The sequence below is a fragment of the Engraulis encrasicolus genome, chromosome 19, assembly GCF_034702125.1.
Source record: "Engraulis encrasicolus isolate BLACKSEA-1 chromosome 19, IST_EnEncr_1.0, whole genome shotgun sequence".
Taxonomy (NCBI): Eukaryota; Metazoa; Chordata; class Actinopteri; order Clupeiformes; family Engraulidae; genus Engraulis; species Engraulis encrasicolus.
In genome coordinates this window covers 38572005-38593739 of record NC_085875.1, presented here as the reverse complement: position 1 = coordinate 38593739, position 21735 = coordinate 38572005, and the positions used below count along the sequence as shown (strand labels likewise).

Below are 21735 nucleotides of genomic sequence, written 5' to 3'. Positions count from 1 at the left end.
AAGCGACTGACAGGAGAGGGCTGGTTGGCCGGGTTGGGGAAGTTGATGAAGATCTCGGGCGGCCGGTGGGGCACGGGCGGCGGGGTGTCGGGCAGCGGGTCCCGGGGAGGAGGCGGAGGAGGGCTGGGCAGAGGGCCGTCTGTAGAGGAGGAGAGGATGGAGGGCGAGGGGGAGTGGGAGGAGGGCCCGTTGAAGACGGAGACGCGCGGCTGCACGCGGGAGTGCGGAGGGGGGAGCCGGGGAGGGATGGCCGGCGGACTGTCCAGCTTGGAGCCCATCTGAGCGGGGAGAGAGAAAGAGAGAGAAAGAGAGAGAGAGAGAGAGAGAGAGAGCGAGAGCGAGAGCGAGAGAGAGAGAGAGAGAGAGAGAGAGAAAGACAGAAAGAGGGAGAGAGAGAGGAGACAGTAGATCAGGAGTGGGGAACGTTTTTCATTCGAGGGGCCATTTCACATTTTATGAAGTTTCACAACCTTCACTAATTCCCCTCAAAATGTAACTTAATTCTACTGCAAATGTAATTTCTAGGATTGTTTTACAAAACCTGTCATATTTCATGTGAAATATTTCATGTCATACGTCATGCGTTAGATATTGCTCAAGATGATATCATATACAGCACATTACTTGATAAACTCTCAGAATCTGTCCCACTTTCAACAGAGACTGTGACAAATAACAGAGCAGACCTGTTACAATCACAAAATCAAACCGCTAAATTAAATGTAGGGTAAAGCTGGGTCAGACAAATAGTGCGGTCACATTGCATCATCAAAATTAAAGTCCAGAATAGATAGGCTCCAGGGGAGAAATCGTATACATGTCTATTAGGGCTGTAACGATACACTCAACTCACAATTCGGTTCGTATCACGATTTTTGACCTACGGTTCGATACACCCCACGATTTCTGAAATGTATCTCCACTGAAGTTGGGAAAAACTATCAAATCAAATCACAAGGTTGTTTTCTGGACTAATGGGTAATAAAACTTTGAAAGGGCATATCACGATACTGCCTCCTTGTATCACGATACAGTATGTGACTCTGTGTATCATGATTTCTCGGTTCGATACAATATCGTTACAGCCCTAATGTCTATGCATGCTCATTAGTGTGTGTATGTACTGTATGTACACAGGTGTGCGTATGTGGTGTGTGTTTACATGTGCTTTACCTTGGCTTCTGAGACGGCCTCTTTCCTGCGGGGGGGCACGGGGGGAGGCGGCTCATCAAACAGGTGATTGAGACTTCCGCACGACGCAGAGATGTACTCTGGCAACACACACACAAATTACATAACAGTTAACAACATGAGAGTCAAGAGACATATCTCTAATATCCACGCACACGTCGCTCACACACACACTCATGCCCTCAGCAGGCCAGGGAGCCTATACTACAAAGCTGGTTCAGGAGTAAACCAGGTTAAGTTAAGAGGTACATAAATCATCTAATAGAAGAGCATGAAATCCTGGAGGCCCAGGACGACTTACTTGATGGTTGTGGAGGAAGTAGTACGGGAGCGAATATGCTGTTGCCTGTTGAATACAAACACATGATTGGTCAGTTGGGAAAAGAGTTCGCCCCGTACCAAATTTTTTGTATGTAGTTCACACACTCAGAAGAACTATTTTACCAGCACACTACTTAGAAAAATAGTATCAGTTATTATTCTTTCACACCAAGATTCACTGGCTTTGGCTCATTCTCAGTGAGGAACATGAGTCTAGGGGGAAAAAAGTGACCCCCTTGCTAAACCCCCCAAGAGGTGTTGCAGGCATACCTGTCAACTTTGAGCTCCCAAAATCCGGGAAAATTCACATATTTTAAGCCAAAATTCGGGAAATTTTCTAAAGGCCAAATTTTGACAGTCAATGGGATGACAGAGACAGATCGGACGGTGCATTCTACTCTGCTTTTCACAACAGCGCGCGTGCAAAGACAGATCCTGTCTAAAATCCCTTAGCACGTTTTACAACGTGGAGAAACAATGCAATGAAAACAAAACAATGAAATGAGAGTAATGACTTTCTTCTTGTTGTTTTGTCGCACAAGTTGTCTGTTTGTGCAAAACTTCGTGCAGGTAAAGGTTGTGATTAGGTTAATCGCATGATTCGCTGTTCCGAGGCTGTTTTATGCGTTGCATGAACTGACGGTTTCTGAGGAACATAGTGGGCGCACAAGCGCTACGGAGCTCGAGGTTGACAGCTCGTATTTTCAAGGAACTTCAATTCTTGGTGGTATATGGCATCCCGTCATCTGGCAGGTAGCTTGATAAGCAAGACCCTCTGTCTCTCTCTTCAAGAGGGGGTGTGGCTCGTCGGACAGGACCGTGGGTAGCCTATAAATAGCCTACTGGACCGACGGTGTTTTTTGATAATGTGAAAAATCCGGGATATTTCCGGGAAAAAAATCAAATCGGGAAGAAATCGGGAAATGAGTCAAAATTAGGGAGTTTCCCGGGAAATTAGGGATGGTTGACAGGTATGGTTGCAGGGTAATTTTGACCCATATCACTTCGGGGGGCTCATACATGAATATTTTCTAAACTCTCTGATGCAATAGTGATCACTATTGATCACCATTGTGCATCAATGTTTCAACCTTGCACGATAACAGAACTTGTGGCTCAATCCGAGAGCTTGGATTGAGTTTACTCCCTTTCTTCACTGTCTCCTGATCTTTCTATCTCTGTATCTCTCACTCTCAAAAACATATGTACACAGACATGTACAAGCATAATGAAGAGAACATGAGGGTGAATATGAGCTATGATTTTTTTCCTTTTAAAATTATTTTTCTACTTTCTATTTTTTCTATGTAACAAAAACACGAGCATCTTACAATGGTTAAGTAATATGTACACACTGTTGTTTGAAACACTCACAAAAAATTCAAAAAGACTACTAGCTTTAAAACACCAATGTGCGCTCAAACATACACACAAACGCACACAGACACAAAAACACATGCAGATTCACGTGCACACACAGACACACACAATCACACGCACTCACGCACACACACCAACCTTCATGTGTGTTGGGCATGTCTGACTCTATGAAGACTGAGTTGAAGTCTGAGGATGCGGACTGTGGTGTGGGGATGGTGAAGGTGGGCGTGTTGGGGGAGGTGGGCACCGAGGAGGGGGCAGGAGGCATCTCCCTACTCTCACTGGGCCTGCAAACACACACACCGTACACACACACACATTAGTACAGTAGACAAGACAGCAATATAGCACATGCATCAATAAATCATATGTTGAATACAGCATCTACAAACATAAACACAAGAAATAACATGGTGAATAAAACATCACGATAAACAATACATTAAATTAAATTATCATCATGATAAACAAAGCAACAAATCTTGCTCTCGCTAGGCCTACAAACATACACACATTAGAAATAACATTGTGAGTAAAACATTATAACAATAAACAATTAACACGATGATGATCATGATAAACAATAAATCTGGCTCTCGCTAGACCTGCCACCATACACTCCATCACTGCCACATAGTCTCTTAATAAAAGAGACAGCCGGCTCTCGGCAGGCCTGATATCATAGATAGATAACACAAATGGTGAAATACAAAAATCAACACATCTGCCCCTATATAATTCAATCATAATTAATTATGAAGAAACTAATTGATTAACAAATGTACATTGAGAAAAATATTATGTATATCATTTTATGATGGTGTGATTATATGATTTTATTTTTGAAAGATGTTTTTGCACTTTTGTATGCCTTTATTTGAGACAGGACAGTGTGAGAGAGACAGGAAACGAGTGAGGAGAGAGAGAGAGAGAGAGAGAGAGAGAGAGAAAGAGGGAGAGAGAGAAAGATAGAGAGAGAGATGGGGAAGGATCGGCAAATGACCTCAGGCCAGAATCAAACCCGGCTTGTCGGCGGCGAAATGGTATGGCGTCATAGCTCATTCAGCCACCATATCCCATTATGTGACTATATAATCAGAGAGAGTAGAGAGAGAGAGAGGTTCCATTGGCCCATTGTTTCTGGGTTCTATTATTGGGGGGGAAATCCCCCTTTAGGCAGACCTAGGCAGACCTGAGGACTGTTCTATTCAATGCTAGGAGCATTATGACACGCCCCTTTAGGCAGACCGGAACCTGGTCATGTTAGGTGCCCATAGAAACCTATTATGTTGGCATATCTCTATACTTAAAGAATCTCTGATATAATTGTGTGAGGACATGACATGATGCGGCTGGCTGCCCTACCTGTCATTGCGCTCCTGTTCCAGCTCCATGATGCTGCGGAAGGTGACCTTGTGGGGCGGCTCTCTCTCCAGGGGCACCGGGTGGCCCTTGATGGTGCCGCTGCCCGTGGAGGGGTTCCGCACTGCCCGCGTGCCGGGGGACTTCAGGCTGTACGTCGTCTTCCTGGGCTATTGAAGGGTGGTGGGAGGAGGAGACAAGGTTTACAAGGCAAGGCAAGGCAAAGACAGGCAAGGCAAAGCAAGGCAAGTTTATTTGTATAGTGTACAGTGTATATATGTATTAGTGAAAAATAAAAGTAAAGGAAAGAAATAGGGAAAGAAAACAATCACCATAAGAATCAAAGAAAAATGTGTTAATGAAAAAAAAACATGAAAATGAAAGGTTGACTATTTACAGCTGATCTGAAACGGTCTGATCAAAAAAATCTTTCATACCTAAGTTCTGATATGTAGCCCTACTTAAAGGGTGTCAGGTGAACAGACACACACAAACAAGTAAACAGACACAGGCAGAGAAACACACACACACACACACACACACACACTTACAAAGCGTGTGGGCTGCTTGCAGTGGCGTGGCTCTATCTCCATAGACTTGTTGAACAGGTAGTCTGTGAACTCCTTCATGTCCATGTTCTCCGTGGGGTTCAGGTTCTCAAAGAAGCGCTGCAGGGGACGAGACACACACAAGCATCACACGTATGACTCAATAACTCCACATCACGGGGGGCGCTGTGGCGCAGCGCGCTAAGCCCCCCACACTTGGGCTTGCATTCCCACGGGGACCCCGATTCGAGTCCGGACGGGGTCATTTCCCGGCCCTACCCCATCTCTCTCCGCCCTCACTTCCTATCGCATCTTCACTGTCCTAGCCGAAATAAAGGCCCAAAAAGCCCATAAAAATATCTTTTAAAAAAAACAAAAACTCCACATCACACAGATGCATACAACGCACGCACACGCACACGCAAACGCACACGCACGTTGGAAGCATCATAGCCCTGGGGTATGCTGTGTGACTGAACTGAATCGTGTGCAAACGAGTGCACGTACCGTTGAAGTAGAAGAACTACCAGAGCACTACTATCAGAGCACACCTGACATAAGGCACGCAGATGCGTGTGAAAGGTGCAATATTGACAATTGCGAGGAGCCATCTTCTCAACCTTCATGCTGAGGTCATGATAGAGTCCAACAACAATGGTGGAAAATATTGATAAGGGCCCCCTATGATACCTTCAGTATCACACACAAACACCGCATGCACTGCATACGCACACGCACACTCACACAAAACAGAAAGGGTGTAAATAATCATTGAAATGTATCGATATATCGCGATATAATCTGACAATTGAATCGAATCACATCGTATCGTGGGGCATTCTTAAGCATCGAAAATAATCGAATCACTGGCCCCTGCCCAATGCCCTAGCTCCATAACATAGAAGTGGAAAAGTAATTGGAAAAAAGTCGAATCGTATTGTAATGGATCATGGAGGCTGTGATTTACACCCCTACAAAACAGCCTCCTCTTACCCTGATGTCGTGCTCCACTTTGAGGCAGTAAGGCTGGTTCTGGTATTGCTGGATCTCTCCCGTGATCTCGGCCACTTTCCGCCGCTTGCTGAAGTTGATCAGCTCCTTGTTGTTGCGCTTCAGGAAGTCGGGGTTGCCTTCCTCCGTCTTCAGGATGTTGGTCAAGTAGATACCTAAACACACACACACACGCATGGATTTTTTTGGGTACCGTATTGTACATAGTACCAATACTTTTTTTTTACAGGCTGTTGGTCAAGTAGATACCTAAACAGACACGCACATGCATGTATTTTTTTGGGTACCGTATTGTACATAGTACCAATACTTTTTTTTTACAGGCTGTTGGTCAAGTAGATATCTAGACACACACACACACACACACACACACACACACACACACACACGCATATGTTGCTTAGTGTCCTGTATTGTACGTATTACGTATCTTCATTACTTGGCCTTACTCTACTGCTCGTCTATTATCGCCGCTGTTGGTTATTTCACAGTACTTGTTCGGTGACAACAAAAAACTTCTACTTCTATAAACAGGTGCGCACGCACGCACGCACGGACATTTGATTCCACAATTTTACAAATACACATACCAATTCGTAGAGATTCTAACCAATAAGACATGAAACAATACAATATAATCAACGTACACACACAATGTGTGCATGTGGGTCTACAGAGTTTGTGAGGTTGCAATGCAAGTTTGAGAACACACACACACACACACACAGAGGCGCACAGACAGAGCAGTGTTCCTACCTAGGAAAGGCACGCAGGGTGGGTTGATGGACTTGAGCTTGGCCAGGTACTTCTTGAAGTGGTCCTGACTCAGCTCCATAGCATCCTCCAGGATACGCTTCTTACGCTCATGGAGCGACTACACACACACACACACACACACACACACACACACACACACACACACCTCATGTAGTTAGTCAAGTAATTTCTTCTCTTGAGTGTTGCAATGGAGGCGGTAGATAGGTACTGTGTGTGTGTGTGTGTGTGTGTGTGTGTGTGTGTGTGTGTGTGTGTGTGTGTGTGTGTGTGTGTGTGTGTGTGTGTGTGTCACCTCGAAGTTGTGGTCTAGGTGATAGATGGTGTGTGTGTGTGTGTGTGCGTGCGTGTGTGTCACCTCGAAGTTGTGGTCTAGGCGATAGACGGTGTGTGTGTGTGTGTGTGTGTGTGTGTGTGTGCGCGCATCACCTCGAAGGTGTGGTCCAGGCGGTAGACGGGTACGGAGTTCATGGCGCTCACGATCTCCAGCACGCCGTTGAAGTTGTTGAGGTCCTGGAAGACCTGCAGGATGTCCACCACACGAGTCACCACCGCCACACGCTCCTCAAAGTTCTCAGCCTCCACTATACACCTGGGGAGGGGGGGGAGAGAGAGAGAGAGAGAGAGAGAGAGAGAGAGAGAGAGAGAGAGAGAGAGAGAGAGAGAGAGAGATAGAGAGTGAGTGAGTGAGTGAGTGAGTGGGTGAGTGAATGAGTGAGTGAGAGAGGGGGATACCAGAGAGAGTGATAGAGAAAGAGAGGGGGAGAGAGAGAGAGAGAGGGGGGGGGGAGCACACACAAATATTGACATTATTTACTTTGAAAGAATGTACTGCTTTGGCAACACAAATGCTCTCATCATGCCAATACATAATCTTAAATCTGGTAACTTGAATTGAGGAACAGAAGAAGTGAGAGAGGGTGAGACATAAGTTTGGTCGAGACTGAGAAAGAGAGATGGTGAGAGGTAGACAAAGATAGGAGAAAAAAAGAGTGAGAGGAAAAAAAGGAACAGATAGGAATGTGTGCGACCATGACTTGTGATTAGGTGATTATGAATAGGAGTGCGATTTGGAAGAACAGAGAGCAGAAAATAGTGAATGGAGGAGTGAGGAGAGCGAGAAGACTCAGAGAGAAAGGGAGAGGGCCGATGAGACAGAGAGAGAGGGAAAGCACGAGAGTATGAGGGAGGAGTGTGAAGTGGACAGAGGATGTCAGAGCAGCATGTCAGGGGAGGCGAGGGAGAGAGGGATAAAGGGATAGAGAGAGAGAGAGAGAGAGAGAGAGAGAGAGAGAGAGAGAGAGAGAGAGAGAGAGAGAGGAATGAGTGTGACCGCGTAAGCGAGGAGTGACTGTGAGGCAGAGAGCAGACGTCAGAGGAGAGGAGCAGAGTATGTCAGGGAAGGTGAGAGAGAGAGAGAGAGAGAGAGAGGGAGAGAGAGAGAGAGAGAGAGAGAGAGAGAGAGAGAGAGAGGGAGAGAGAGAGAGAGAGAGGGAGGGAGAAAGAGGGCGTGACTCACTTCTCGAACCAGAGCGTGAGGTTGGTGGTGTGTCGGATCATGCGCAGCAGGTTGGGGGAGTTCTTCTCCTTGTCCTCTTTGGTCCACACGCTGCCCACCAGCTCAGATGGACGCACCGCCCTGCACACACACACACGCACACGCACACGCACACGCACACGCACACGCACACGCACACGCACACGCACACACACAATGGATGAACACATGAACACACAAACACACAGTCAGAGACATATCCAGATAATGAAAACACACACACACACACAGTTTGATTACTTTATTTGGGAGGACCAATACTTATTGAGAAACAATACAGCACCCCAAACAAAACACACACACACACACACACACACACACACACACACACACACACACACACACACACACACACACACACACACACACACACACACACACACACACACACACACACACACAGTCAGAGACATACCCAGATGATGAACAAACAAACTAGGCTTGGGCGATGTCCCCCTAATTGGCAGCTGACGATGTTTACAATGAGACGATGCGATGGACGATGACATCGTCGTCGTTGAGGGTGTGGGGGGGGGGGGGGGGAGTGGGTTAACAGAGCAACAGAGATGGTCGCTCCTCTGCTGTCTGTGAGAGCGACTCTCCCCGACCGACCCCTCCCCATCGCCCTTCTTGTCTCTCGTGTCACCATCAGCTGCTTCAAGCACGCTCTTCCAAACTCCACCGTGTGGAAACTTATTTTCAGTAAATTTCACGATGCAGCCTACTGCAGGCTGCTACTAGAGTGTGTTATTTAACGGCGTAGTTCTATTTCAAGACCAGCTGTGTCACAGCGTTTTTTGCATACCGGTACATAACTTTAGCCATGCAGGGAAGCCCAGAACGTTTGTCAAATGGAAGAGATGAGAACCCACGCGTGCCTTCTCGAGGTTTTGCAATGGATTTTAGCCCGAGTTAGCAAATTACCCGACGCGAATGTTTCTTAAGCACACGGCGAGACTTTTTAATTCATCAATGGAAACAATTGCGGTGAAGCCACAAAGACGCGGGCAGACATGGAATCGCTTGCGCTCCCTCTTGGCAGTGGGCTAATCAGAAATGTAGCCTACAATTTTGTGTGGCTACTTCACAAGACATCTCCATCGCGGAGAGATTAAACATTTTGAGTCGAATTTCCGTTAAACATGAAATGGTAAACTGTCGCAATTGCTGAACGATTTGTTGCTTTCACTTTAGGCTACTCCGGAGGGAGAACCAACCACATCAATAAATGTAGGCAATCAGACACTTACTTGAACTCATATGCAGCAAACAATAGTAGGGCTTAGTTCACAGGTTTTTTTTTTTATTCCATTGCGGTTTTTTTCGTAGCTATAAAATTCACTCTGCTTGAGGCTTGTGTTGACAACCTCGGTCCGTTCAGTCCTGCTACCTGCGCAGTCCGCTGCTACTAAGGATTTTACGGTAATGTTTCAGTTTATTGCAATGCCAAGCACCGTAATGATGGCAATAGCAGCGGCTTCAAAAATACAAATTCCTTGGCATCACGATGTTGGCTGTCCATCGTGATGCCAGCTGTCCATCGCCGATGGACGATGACATCGTCTATCGGCACAACCCTAAAACAAACACATACCCAGATGATGACCACACAAAACACACACACGCACGCACGCACGCACGCACGCACGCACGCACACACGCACACACACTGTAGATCAAGAATGGACAAAGACACAGACATGGACAAAGACACAGACATGCACACACACGTGCTACTCACCTGTAGAGTTCGGACTCCAGGAGTGTGAGCTGGCGTGCGATCTCGATGGGGTGGAGCGTCATGAGGTGGAAGGTGTCGATCTGGCCCGGCCGGCTGATGTGCCACTCCACGGGCGGCGGCGTGCGCTCAAAGGTGATGCTGTGGCTCACCCCATTGGCCTGCGTCGCCAGCTTACGACGGATGATCTTGTGAATCGACTCAACCCACTTACGCATCGACTTGCCTGAGAGAGATATTCAGTCAGTATTCATTTCCTTTGCTAAAGGGAAACAAGCCATCACGAGGGCGTGAAAACTGTGAAACACGTGCAACAAGACAGCTTTCCTAAACACACAAGAGTGGATTGTTTTGGTCAGGGCACAGCTTTAGCATTCGCAAACATAGTAATAAACATGGTAATAAAACGTGTGTGTGTGTGTGTGTGTGTGTGTGTGTGTGTGTGTGTGTGTGTGTGTGTGTGTGTGTGTGTGTGTGTGTGTGTGTGTGTGTGTGTGTCATTGCACCTTTCAGCTGTGTGATGCTGGTGATGTAGGTCTCTAGTCGGGTGCGGAGTTCCGGATTGTTCTCAAAGTCGTAGAAGTGGTGCTCCACCCACTGACGAAACACATTCAGCACCCTGCACAGAGCAGACACAGACACAGCCGATTAGGAGACACATATTCACCGATGTATAATGTACCGTCATACACATTAAGGCTGACGCAATACCCCAGTACAATTAAATTGTACAATTACAATTAAATGTACGTACTGTCATATGTGTCAAAGTCACGCCAATTTCTATTACCATAAATAAGACAAGCAGATGAGTCTATGCTTATGAGGTACTCTGATAAATGTAATACTTTTGAGAGATGTTTAACAGTTTTTTTTGACAGAACAAAATGCATTCTTTTTTGTCAATCAGCATTTTGTTTCCTAAAACCACAGTCAATAACTCATTTAGTTGTTTTGTTGGTTGCAATGCAATTGCTCAGTTGACAACCAATCTGTGACCTTGTTTGCAAAGATGGTACAGAATTAACAATTGATGCAGCCCATGCAATTTCCATGCCTCACTATGTCAAACAGTTCACTTAATTATTTACATTACATTTATTTACTTTCAAAACACCAAAGGGGAGAATGTAATGAACATTCAGCACTGCCTGGCGGTCAGGAGAAACGAAATAGAACCACATATAAAAAGACAAAAATACAGACCTTTTTTTTTTTTTTCCTGAGAGTGATCAGCTTACCTGAGCTGCACTGGTTGGACGTACTCGCGGCGGAATCTCTGCAGCTCTGCAGCCATTGGCTGGTCAGTGTTCCACAGGCCTTGAAGCTCCTCCTCTTTGGCCTCCTGCTCTGGGATCTCCATTCTATGAGGAGGACCAAAACATGATCCAATTCACACACTGTCTCAACTAACCATCTCACACGGTCTACTCTCTAGCAGTCTAGAGTGTGTGTGTGTGTGTGTGTGTGTGTGTGTGTGTGTGTGTGTGTGTGTGTGTGTGTGTGTGTGTGTGTGTGCGTGCGTGAGCACAGACAACCGCAAGACATCTCTTATCCCCTCCTCACATGCACTGAACATGTCAATTTTTTTTAAATATATTTTGCAATAACATCAAAAGGACCAAATTAGTGCACACTAGTAGAAAAAATACATTTCAAGAAAAAAACTGCACAGTACCTCTCAATGAGCAATGTGAGCAGCTCCTCGGGTTTGCAAAAGGAGCGGTAGGTGGTGAGAAAAGTGCGGACAAAGTTGGGATCTGAAATGGGAGAGGAGCAGAAAAAGACATGTAGTCAAGGTGGGTGGCCTTAGCCTGATAAACCAGCCTAAATGTATTGGATGTCTTTATTTAGTCTGGCTCTGATGAATGGAGAAAACGGAACATTGTTGATGAGCACAACCCGTTGTCTTTCAAACCATGTCTGTGCTAATAGGCCAACGCTCTGACCAATCAGCGCAACTGACTGTGACGTAGTAAGCGCGACAGACAGCTGTGGTGGAGAGGGGACTGTAAACAAGGGAAGTAGTGAAGCTGTGAGCAGGACCGTGGATAACATATACGTTTTGAGATTGAGTCGGACTTTAGTTGTCGCTTTTGCCAAAAAGACATGCGAGTTGCCGGTGTACTACAACACTATACAAAACTGTTCCAAAGTTCAACTTCAGCTTTGTCGGTTTCAGCGAACGTCTCGCATGCATCGAGGAAGCCCACGGTGTTAAACATACTTGAAAGAGATCTTCCTGTATTTATAGGCCGTCAGGTCACCTCAATTTTCGTTCATTCTCGCTCCACAGCATCCGAACACGATGCCCATAAGATGATGAACTGACCAAAGCTATTGTAGCGAGTCTGGGGGGTTACTTAAGTTGTGTACGCATCGGTTCTATGATTCTGTTCTATGGTTTGGTGGGTGCGAGGCACTGTTGGGGTTCGAATAAGGGGAGCGGGGAGTTCTCTCTGTTTACTGTGAGAGATCTACGTAGCAGCTGTGCTACAGTTGGGTTACTGGTAAGCAGTGTAGCCCTACTTGTTCATTATTTTTATGTGGCGTGGCTGTGGCCAACTGTCTCCATTGAACGGACACTTCTGTCTACATCCTGTGTGTTCCCTGGCTACCAAACGCTACACTATGTTTCACTTCAGAGAGGTTCGGATCGTGAAAACATCCAAGGGTATAGACGTTTACAGAAGGAATATTTTCCTTAGCTGAATGAGGAGACACGATACACCACGTGACCGCGCTAATCACGTTGCCGATTTGGACAGCTATCAGTCCTCTTGCGTTCCACAAATTGTACTAAAGTAAGGTTTTTAAAATATATATCTCTCTAAGGAAGACAGATTGATTCTTAACAGTTAAGAATGACCGTGATTAATTTCTATCTTGAAGAACAATAATGCATGAGGGTGCCAAAGGCAAAGACATGAGCCCAAATAGAAATAGGCCTACAATATCAATAATATCCAAGATCAATAATGATCGTTCATATAGGCTATACAAAGTGGTCCAACTGTTAAACTGTGCTTCAAAAGGCAATGCAAGTTACCTTTCATGATATATACATTAAAAAAAAAAAAAAATTGGAAACAATTCCAATTTTCAGTGATATTCATGCATTTAAAGTGGGATAAATGGATCCTAACATTATCAAACACAAGCAGGTAATTGGAGTGCTTCTGGGTCTTCACCTTTTTTCCTTGGTGCTCATCAGTGTAGGGGCTGTCAAACTTGGTCCAGGAAGACAGATGCTGAGGCATTGTAGCCAAATAAAGTAAATAATAAAAAAAATGCAACCTTGAGTGCCTCGGCATCCGTCTTCCTGGATTCCTAACAGTGCTTCATTTATAACAAAACAATAATGCAAGTGGTGGTAGATCCCTTTTTAATCAATAATGGAAGCCATTATAATTATCAATATAATGAATATGCAGTTATTCATGTGGTAATTTATCCATTACTAGATACACAACACATACAAACAGTCATAAGTATATGCTTCAATAGACTGGCCTGCATGGTTGTACCTAAACAGGAGGACTAGGGCATCGGTCTACAACCCCTTGGTGGCAAGGAAGATGGAGGCAAGGCAAACAATTACAGGCTGCCCTTTTAATGTATGCCATTGAAATGTTGACAAAATTATCCACTGTTGGCTCCTTAGTGGCACCTAGAATCCAGCTGACTAAATTATTAAGTACAAGAGGAACAGCTGTTTGTGCTTCACTGAACGTCTGTAGTCTTCTGCAGTGTGAGGCCATGGGAACAACGTCGTCCTTTTTCAGTGTTACTATCTGTCTGGCTCATTTTGCTGGACTGTCACAATCTGTTTCCACACCTAAGGGTAATATGTCGAAGACCATATCTGTTGACAAAGTCTGAGCAGCAAACAACAATTCAGGCATTCAGTATTACAAGTGGTGGGGGTGAATAACACAAGATGCCGGCGGTCATGTCGGAGTCTCCTCTTCAATGTATCCTGTCAATAACAACAAATCAAACAGAAAAAATCATGAGTCATGAATACCGGCAAAGGGGGGCTTGATATTGTAGTTTCTTAACATGGTGGGCAGTGTGGCATAATGATTAGTGAGGTGGTCTTAAGATCAGACTAGGGTTGCTGACTCAAATCTCTGACCACTGCATACACCTCCATCCATGCCTAAAGTGCCCTTGAGCAAGGCATATATCCCAACATTGCTTTAAGGAAGGTAAACTATACTCTTTAAATTACTGTAAGCATTACTGTAGCATCACACTGCCATAAGACTTCTGCCTTCTACTACAAAATAATACAGGTGGCAAGATGAATGGTCACACACATGTATGAAATTTGCCTTAATTTCGACAAATAATAAATTGCCTTGCAAACACCTGTAGCTTGAAACAGACAACAACTCCACTTGACTGAACCAGGCCAATATGTATTCCTCAATTTGTCTCATTACTTAGAAAATAATATATTATAAAGTACATGTGTGTTGGGCACACCCTTGTATGTGTATTTGTGTGAAGTTAAGATATGACTTACTGTTGATTCTCTGCTCTGGCAGGATCCCTCAAAACCTGGTATTCCGTGGGTAGCAACTTTTGGGTAACTGCACCTCGAGATCCACACAGTCAATGTCCTTGATATGAAGGTCCTGTGTAGGTCCTTTACTTCAGGAGCTTGCACAAAAGAAAAAAAAAGAATGTAGCTGGCAGACAAACAGTAGCCTATATTTTCGCTGGTGAACTGGTACAGTTGCATATTGTTAAGATCAAGCAAACAGACATGATCCTCATTAACATTCACACTACCTATTACAATCAGTGTGTTAACTTGTGACAACAGATTGTAGGCCTAATAGACTGCTGGATATTGTTAACACAGACCCCCCTCAATAACTCAGATGGGGTGGGGAACAGTCCTTAACTCAAACACAACATTTGGCTATGGTAAAGTACAACCAAGACATCTTTCCACAGATGATAGAACTAGCTTACCTGCCTGTGTGTCTTTGATGAAACCTTTTTGTCTGTCAGATGTGTTCTCCTAGCTTGCCAAAACAATACCTGAAGGCCTTCCCCCTTTGTCACGTTTCCCCCTGTGGAAAATCAGTACGTTATTCTTCAATCACAAAGCAATTAAGTCCATATAAACTAGCTTCTTAGTGTTATTTCCACATCAACGGAACAATTAATTCAACATAATTGAGCAAGTGCGTTGTGAGAGATCATCGTGGGGCTCGATTGACTGGGGGTTTCTCGGAATGCTCACCGCACTGAAGTGTTTGAGGAATACAATCACGCACAAGAATGAGTCTCAGAAGTGTTTTCGTTGGTTTACTCGGTGTATTAACTGTCTGAATACACGGTATCAGTGTGATTCTAGTGTAGATCACTCCACCGGTATGGCACCATTAGCTCCATAACATCGATGTTATTTTAGTGCGACGCCATTTCTGGTCTCGTCGAAGTGCAGTGTACTAATTTCCAAAGTGTAAAATTTAACTTAGGCAGCCATGTGTATCCTCTAGCCGCCGTACAGAGCCGTTTATCTGTCATCCCCAGTCAATCAGCCCCACGTTCATCTCACACAACGTCCATGTAAACTTCAATCTTACGACCACAGACTTTGTTTAGATAGTCAACATTAAAGACTGTAAACTGAGATTAAAAGGGGAGACGTCCGGGGGCGACAGTCCATCTGTTACAATGGCAACAGGGCGAAGCGTTTACCAATCATTACCGTCATCTTTTAGGAATATACTTAACACACACCCTGACGTTGTTAAGAGCATGCCACTTACCATTATATGAGGTGAACCTCGTCCACTCCGAGGACCTTGTCTTGGAAGACAACACGTCGCGTTCAGCAAAAGCCATGCCTCCTGACTGCTCCGAAGACCAACTGGCACTGACGACACATTTTTTATGTTTGCTGGGTTATCGACGCCCAGTTGCATGGCAGTGACACAGACCTGTGGGCAGTGAGTCCAAAATTGCTCGCCTCCTTCGCCTGGTCTACCATTAGGGCTAACAAGGGCGAGACGACTACCGGTACTACCATCGGGTTTTCAAAGAGCCCCATCATTTCGGCTACCAGTGGAACTGGTAGATAAGACTTTTGCCATAGCCTGTCGGTAACACGGCGAAAACGTCCTTCTTAAAAATGAATGAACGTAGAGCCTCCTCTTGCTCACGTTTTAACGAAAACCCCAAGTCTAATTCTTCCAAAACTGATGCCAATGCAAAATCAAACGAGCGCTGTTCCATTGCCGCCGCCATCTTTCTTGTGCTTTCTCCACTGCCCAGCGTCTCACTGCTATGTCGTCACTCCCTCAAAACCCCGCCCCAGAACCCTCTGCCCCGCCCGCGTTGATTCAAAACACATCTCTGCGTTGTGATTGGTTTAGTTACCATCTTGCCAGATTCAGGGCAAGATTCAAAATGAATAGTTGTTCGATACCAGACCCACCCGCAGCTGAAAAATTTTCAGCGTCCAGCAGGTGGCGCTGGTTTACCAGGCTAGGGTGGCCTGCCTCTGGGTAGAGGGTGGCTCTCCAGCATCCCTATGACCATCATAGCACTCCCTGATGAGTGCTGTAGCTTGCAATAGGCATATGTATCCTTCATGTGCTTGTCAAGTCAAGTGTACTTTATTGTCAAAAATCTATGTAACAGGGTTAGCACAAAAGTTTGAAATTGCGTTTGACCAGTCTCCAATGTGCAGTTAAACTAAACATACATTTAAGACACTGACAAAAATCTCACACACACACACACACACACACACACACACACACACACACACACACACACACACACACACACACACACACACACACACACACACACACACACACACACACACACACACACACACACACACACAGAAGTCCTCAACTGCATACATACGGCCCGGGCAGCTGTGGCATAATGGTTAGGGGGGTGGACTAAAGATTTGTGCGTCTCTACTCTCTATGAGCCTGACCAGCATCACCCGTCTTGATAAGGGGTATCCTGCCACTCCTCCAGCAACAGTCTGGATGTGTGTACTGATATCTGACATATATGTGTCATACTAGGGCAGGGGGGTCTGGAGGCATGGTCCCCCATGGTAGAAAATGTAGCTAAAACCGTCTTCAAATTGTGAATTTTGAGCATACTGTAGTGACCCACTGACAGTGAACATGAGAAGAACTGCCAGTGTCAACCACCTTCGTTACTTTATGATTTAGCGGTCATGTCTGATGAGGGGGGCAGATAGCGTCAGGGGGGACTTGTATAGATAGATAGATAGATAGATAGATGGATAGATAGATAGATAGATAGATAGATAGATAGATAGATAGATAGATAGATAGATAGATAGATAGATAGATAGATAGATAGATAGATAGATAGATAGATAGATAGATAGATAGATAGATAGATAGATAGATAGATAGATAGATAGATAGATAGATAGAAAACCCCTGCCAATATCCCCTTAGTATTAACAAATAAAATAGACTAATGCCCCCCAATGGCAACTAGGCACCCCCTCCCCTCAGCACTCCCCAATGCCCCTCAGCTTGCCTGGCTGTGATCTCATTTGCATATTTAATCATCATGATATTTCAAGTAACTTCCTATACAAAAAATAGTCATAGTTTGGATAAACTACAGAAATTTCGTCAAAACTACTCAAGTTTTAGTCCATTCTCCTAGTAGCTTCCTATTAAAACATTAATAGGAAAGCTCCAACTTAACCGTGAAAGAAACGTGTTTGACCGTGCTCCACTAAATATTATAGGTTACCTATATTTATTTTATGCCTATGTCATTTAGATGTAGCCTAATGTAGTGTACATGCGCTTCTTCATATGGTTTATTACCCCGTACTAGATACTACTTTTAGTCATTTCTTTCCTGTAACACACTCAACCGTTAAATCTATCCCGGTTGGTTCACTCGCGCAAAAAACGGATGTACAAATACAACGAACGGAAACCGAAATATTCTAGGCCTACTGTGCGTGTGGATGGACATTTCAAACCATTAAAGCGATGGTTCGGAGTAGAATCACCCTAATGCCATTTGAACCGTGACACCCATCCACCTTTACACCCGAAGTGTTTTCTGCCGCAGGCTTACATCAACAGAGTTGCCGTGTTATTCGATGTTTATTCCGGTTAGCTTGACTCAAGCGCATATGGATACTGGGCACCGTCTCCAAACTTTCCCCACAAAAATAACATGTCATGACACCAAACTTCTGCAGTAGCACAAATATGGTCTGTACTCACGAAACGAAGCATTTGGAAGTTTGGAAATAGTCCAGGAGTTTATTATTATCAACACAAGCCGAATAGCTTCTCTGCTGCTAAAGCTGCGCCAACGTTACTTCCGTCATCTAAGACAAGCATGTAAGAGTCCTCAACGAAGCTCATAATATGCACAATGAAAAGTGAATTCAGCATCAGTATTGATAACGAAAATCCTTGTCTAATTGATAGTAGGTAAGATTTGAAATATCTTTTAAGTATTGCCTTGAAAATATAAGCCTTAATCACAATTCAGTGAAAACTTTTTTAACACTCTCGTCTGGAAGTTTGTTGAAGACTTTTACGGGCTTGTCTCATATGACGGAAGTAACGTTGGCACAGCTTTAGCAGCAGAGAAGCTATTCAGCTTGTGTTGATAATACTAAACTCCTGGACTATTTCCAAACTTCCAAATGCTTCGTTTCGTGAGTACAGACCATATTTGTGCTACTGCAGAAGTTTGGTGTAATGACATGTTATTTTTGTGGGGAAAGTTTGGAGACGGTGCCCAGTATCCATATGCGCTTGAGTCAAGCTAACCGGAATAAACATCGAATAACACGGCAACTCTGTTGATGTAAGTCTGCGGCAGAAAACACTTCGGGTGTAAAGGTGGATGGGTGTCACGGTTCAAATGGCATTAGGGGGATTCTACTCCGAACCATCGCTTTAACTGGGGGAAAAAATGGAATAGCCTGCAGGAAAACGTGCCGTGTAACCAAGCTTTCATTAATGGAGCTCTTTGAGAAGAAATACTTTTCACGAGGGCAGGGCAATTCAAATTATTAGGAACAACTTAACCGACAGGCACATCCACTCACTTCTCATCGAAATGCTTACGTCCTGATTGTTGTTCTCATATATCAGGTTATCAGCAAAATTATTAGAGTAGAGAGCAGTTAAGCCACAATGATCATGAGAGGTACAGTATGCCACCTGTTCGCCAACCATGCAGACTTCCACAGTAAAATCCATAGACCCATGGGCACATGGATTATTTGAGAAAGGGGAAATGGTCGGGCACAACTCTCTCACACCTCTCTGGGAAACGTGTAACCTATCTGTGACAGATCGTTTCGACATTTTCATATAATCAGAGATGTTCTATAAAGAAAGATATTTGTTATTGGCTGTGCCGACAGGTACAAATGCTGTGTGACGTTTTCCATGTGCGTTACGCCCATTTGTGGGGGAAAGCAACCCATGCAAGTCAATTGGTGATGTTGGGGTTTAATAAACGAAAGATATGGACCTGTAGATTAGCGTTGTTCACGCGCAACATGGCGAAAACGTGTTGTGTTGCCGGCTGTTAAAATAATAGAGCCAAACAGCCATGGCTGAAGCATGGACTGTGTTGATTTAGACAAGCCGATGTAGCATGTAAGTTGATGAGACATCCGGTTTGTTTTCACCCATAAAGGGGCGTAACGCACATTTATGAGCAAAGTACCCGGATGGGCGTTCATGAGTATAACAACAGAGTGAAAGTTGTATGAAGTTTTCTGCGGTACACTTTTCTCCTCGCCCGACTCAACAACCCCCCCCCAAATATTCTCCTCGGATCTGCAAGATTCACAGAATATGACCCATTTTGATTTCAAAACGGCGAATTTCGCCGAAAGGTGAGGGATTTTCATGCCTGTATGTGTCATAATGTGTGTGTTCTCCTATATCTCCATACCTGCATACATGTGGTAGGTGAGCCTCTCTATGAGTTTGACCAGCGTGGCCGCCTTGATGAGGGGTATGCCGCTGCCGCTGCCCTGCGCCGCCCTCTCCTCCAGCAGCACGTTCTCCTCCGAGTCGGCCTCGGCGAAGCGGTAGAGGTGCGGCGGCGGCAGGCAGAGCTGCTGGGTCTTCTCCTCGCTGCGCAGTTCGGCGTCCAGCAGCCGCTCCAGCATGCTGCGGCACTGCAGCGTCACCAGCGCCGCCATCCAGCTGGCCTTCTCCTCGGCCGAGCGTGCGCAGAACACCGCGCCGCACGCCCCCCCGCCATCGTCCCTGTCCCCGCGGCCCGTGCCGCCGCCGCCCGTCACCAGCTCGAAGGCGTGCCGCAGCTCGGGCGTGTCGTCGCGGTCCAGTACGCGGGCGCGGCGCAGCACAAACTTCTCCTTGAGCCGGTACTCGGCGCCGCTGCTGGCCCCCGGCAGCCGCGTGCTCTGGCTGGCCGCCTTGCAGCTGACCAGCAGGCCGTCGAACAGGAAGTTGTGGCGCTCGTGTTTGGCGCCGGCGCGCGTCAGGGGCCCCTCGTGCAGGAAGCGGCTGCAGCACTGGCCGATGTCCTTGCCCTCCCAGCCGTCGATGCTCTTCTGGATGTCGCCCATGCGCTTCATGGCCGTCTGCTTGCTGCGCGCCGGCCGGCTGTACAGCCGGTACATGGGCTCACTGGGGGAAGGGGGGGGAGTAATAGAGGGAGGGAGGGAGAGAGGGAGAGAGAGAGAGAGAGAGAGAGAGAGAGAGAGAGAGATAGGCAGAGGAGGGAGGGAGGGAGTAGAGAGAAAAGGGGTGACCGTTATAGCATTTGGACATTTAGACGTTTTGTATGTGTGAAATGTCTCCGTATCTGGTTGTGTGTGTGTGTGTATGTGTGAATGTCTGTGCTTGTACCCTGGTTTGCGTCGTGGCTGGCGCTTGATGTGTGTGTATGAATGTCTGTGTGTGTGTGTGTGTGTGTGTGTGTGTGTGTGTGTGTGTGTGTGTGTGTGTGTGTGTGTGTGTGTGTGTGTGTGTGTGTGTGTGTGTGTGTGTGTTTGTGTGTGTTTGTGTGAATGTCTCTTTAGCTGTGTACCCTGGTTTGCGTCGTGGCTGGTGCTTGTTGAAGATGCGCTCGACGCTGCACTGCAGGTTGAGGAGGGCGGTGATGGCCTGCTTCAGGCACTCGCGATCGTCATCATCCTCACTGCGCTCCTGAAGTTGCTGCAACACCACACACACGCGCACGCACAAACACACATACGGTATATTCTATGACCCATCTTCTAAACATCGTACTTCCTGCAAATGGTAAAATCGAAGAAACAGCTATTTTTGCGGCCATCTCTTCATTTCTCCAGAGCTGTACAAACATGTGCATTCCCCCCAAAAACAAGTGAAACCAAGAGTTGTATGTAGTGTAGAATAATGTTGTGTGGAGTGGAGCGAGGCTTTAGTTAATTGTCCAGGTCAAAGGCGCCAACTTCAGTCATTCCAATATTCTACATTTTTGACCACCCGATATTGAGCTGAAGTGTGTGCACACACAGGCAGATATGACACAAGAATCAACATTTTCATTATTATTGGGGTGTTTTTGCCCTTTCAAAATGGTCTGCGCCCTCCCCTAATTGGGCATCTGTGGTCCAGGTGTGTGCTACAGTTTGGTGGAGAGGAGTGATGATGAGTCTTTTAACTTTTGTAGGTGTCCAGCAGGGGGCGGTGCAAAGAAGGGAAGAACAGAGCTGTGTATGGCTATGGGACACAGGAGAAGAACAGAGCTGTGTATGGCTATGGGACACAGGAGAAGAACAGAGCTGTGTATGGCTATGGGACACAGGAGAAGAACAGAGCTGTGTGTGGCTATGG

General features: G+C 45.7%; 1 protein-coding gene and 1 long non-coding RNA gene across 2 annotated transcripts in view; both read right to left on the bottom strand.

The window, feature by feature from the left end:
* Positions 1 to 21735, bottom strand: part of sos2 (son of sevenless homolog 2 (Drosophila)) — a 73396-nt gene that overhangs the window by 1277 nt on the left and 50384 nt on the right. Inside the window, exons 9-24 of the mRNA XM_063184339.1 lie at positions 20963 to 21090; positions 19856 to 20559; positions 11562 to 11643; positions 11125 to 11247; positions 10390 to 10502; positions 9887 to 10109; positions 8107 to 8226; positions 7017 to 7179; positions 6570 to 6687; positions 5796 to 5968; positions 4806 to 4922; positions 4258 to 4424; positions 3031 to 3179; positions 1493 to 1537; positions 1174 to 1271; positions 1 to 278 (exon numbers count right to left, since the gene is read on the bottom strand). The exon at positions 1 to 278 is cut by the window's left edge and continues 1277 nt beyond it. Coding sequence (XP_063040409.1) covers positions 1 to 278; positions 1174 to 1271; positions 1493 to 1537; positions 3031 to 3179; positions 4258 to 4424; positions 4806 to 4922; positions 5796 to 5968; positions 6570 to 6687; positions 7017 to 7179; positions 8107 to 8226; positions 9887 to 10109; positions 10390 to 10502; positions 11125 to 11247; positions 11562 to 11643; positions 19856 to 20559; positions 20963 to 21090 — 2801 coding nt within the window. The remainder of the gene's footprint in view (positions 279 to 1173; positions 1272 to 1492; positions 1538 to 3030; positions 3180 to 4257; positions 4425 to 4805; positions 4923 to 5795; positions 5969 to 6569; positions 6688 to 7016; positions 7180 to 8106; positions 8227 to 9886; positions 10110 to 10389; positions 10503 to 11124; positions 11248 to 11561; positions 11644 to 19855; positions 20560 to 20962; positions 21091 to 21735) is intronic.
* LOC134470185 (uncharacterized) lies at positions 13407 to 14970 on the bottom strand. Its single transcript, XR_010039172.1, has 3 exons — positions 14870 to 14970; positions 14415 to 14551; positions 13407 to 13862 (listed from the first exon to the last, which is right to left on the bottom strand). It is a non-coding gene; the product is annotated as an uncharacterized LOC134470185 (long non-coding RNA).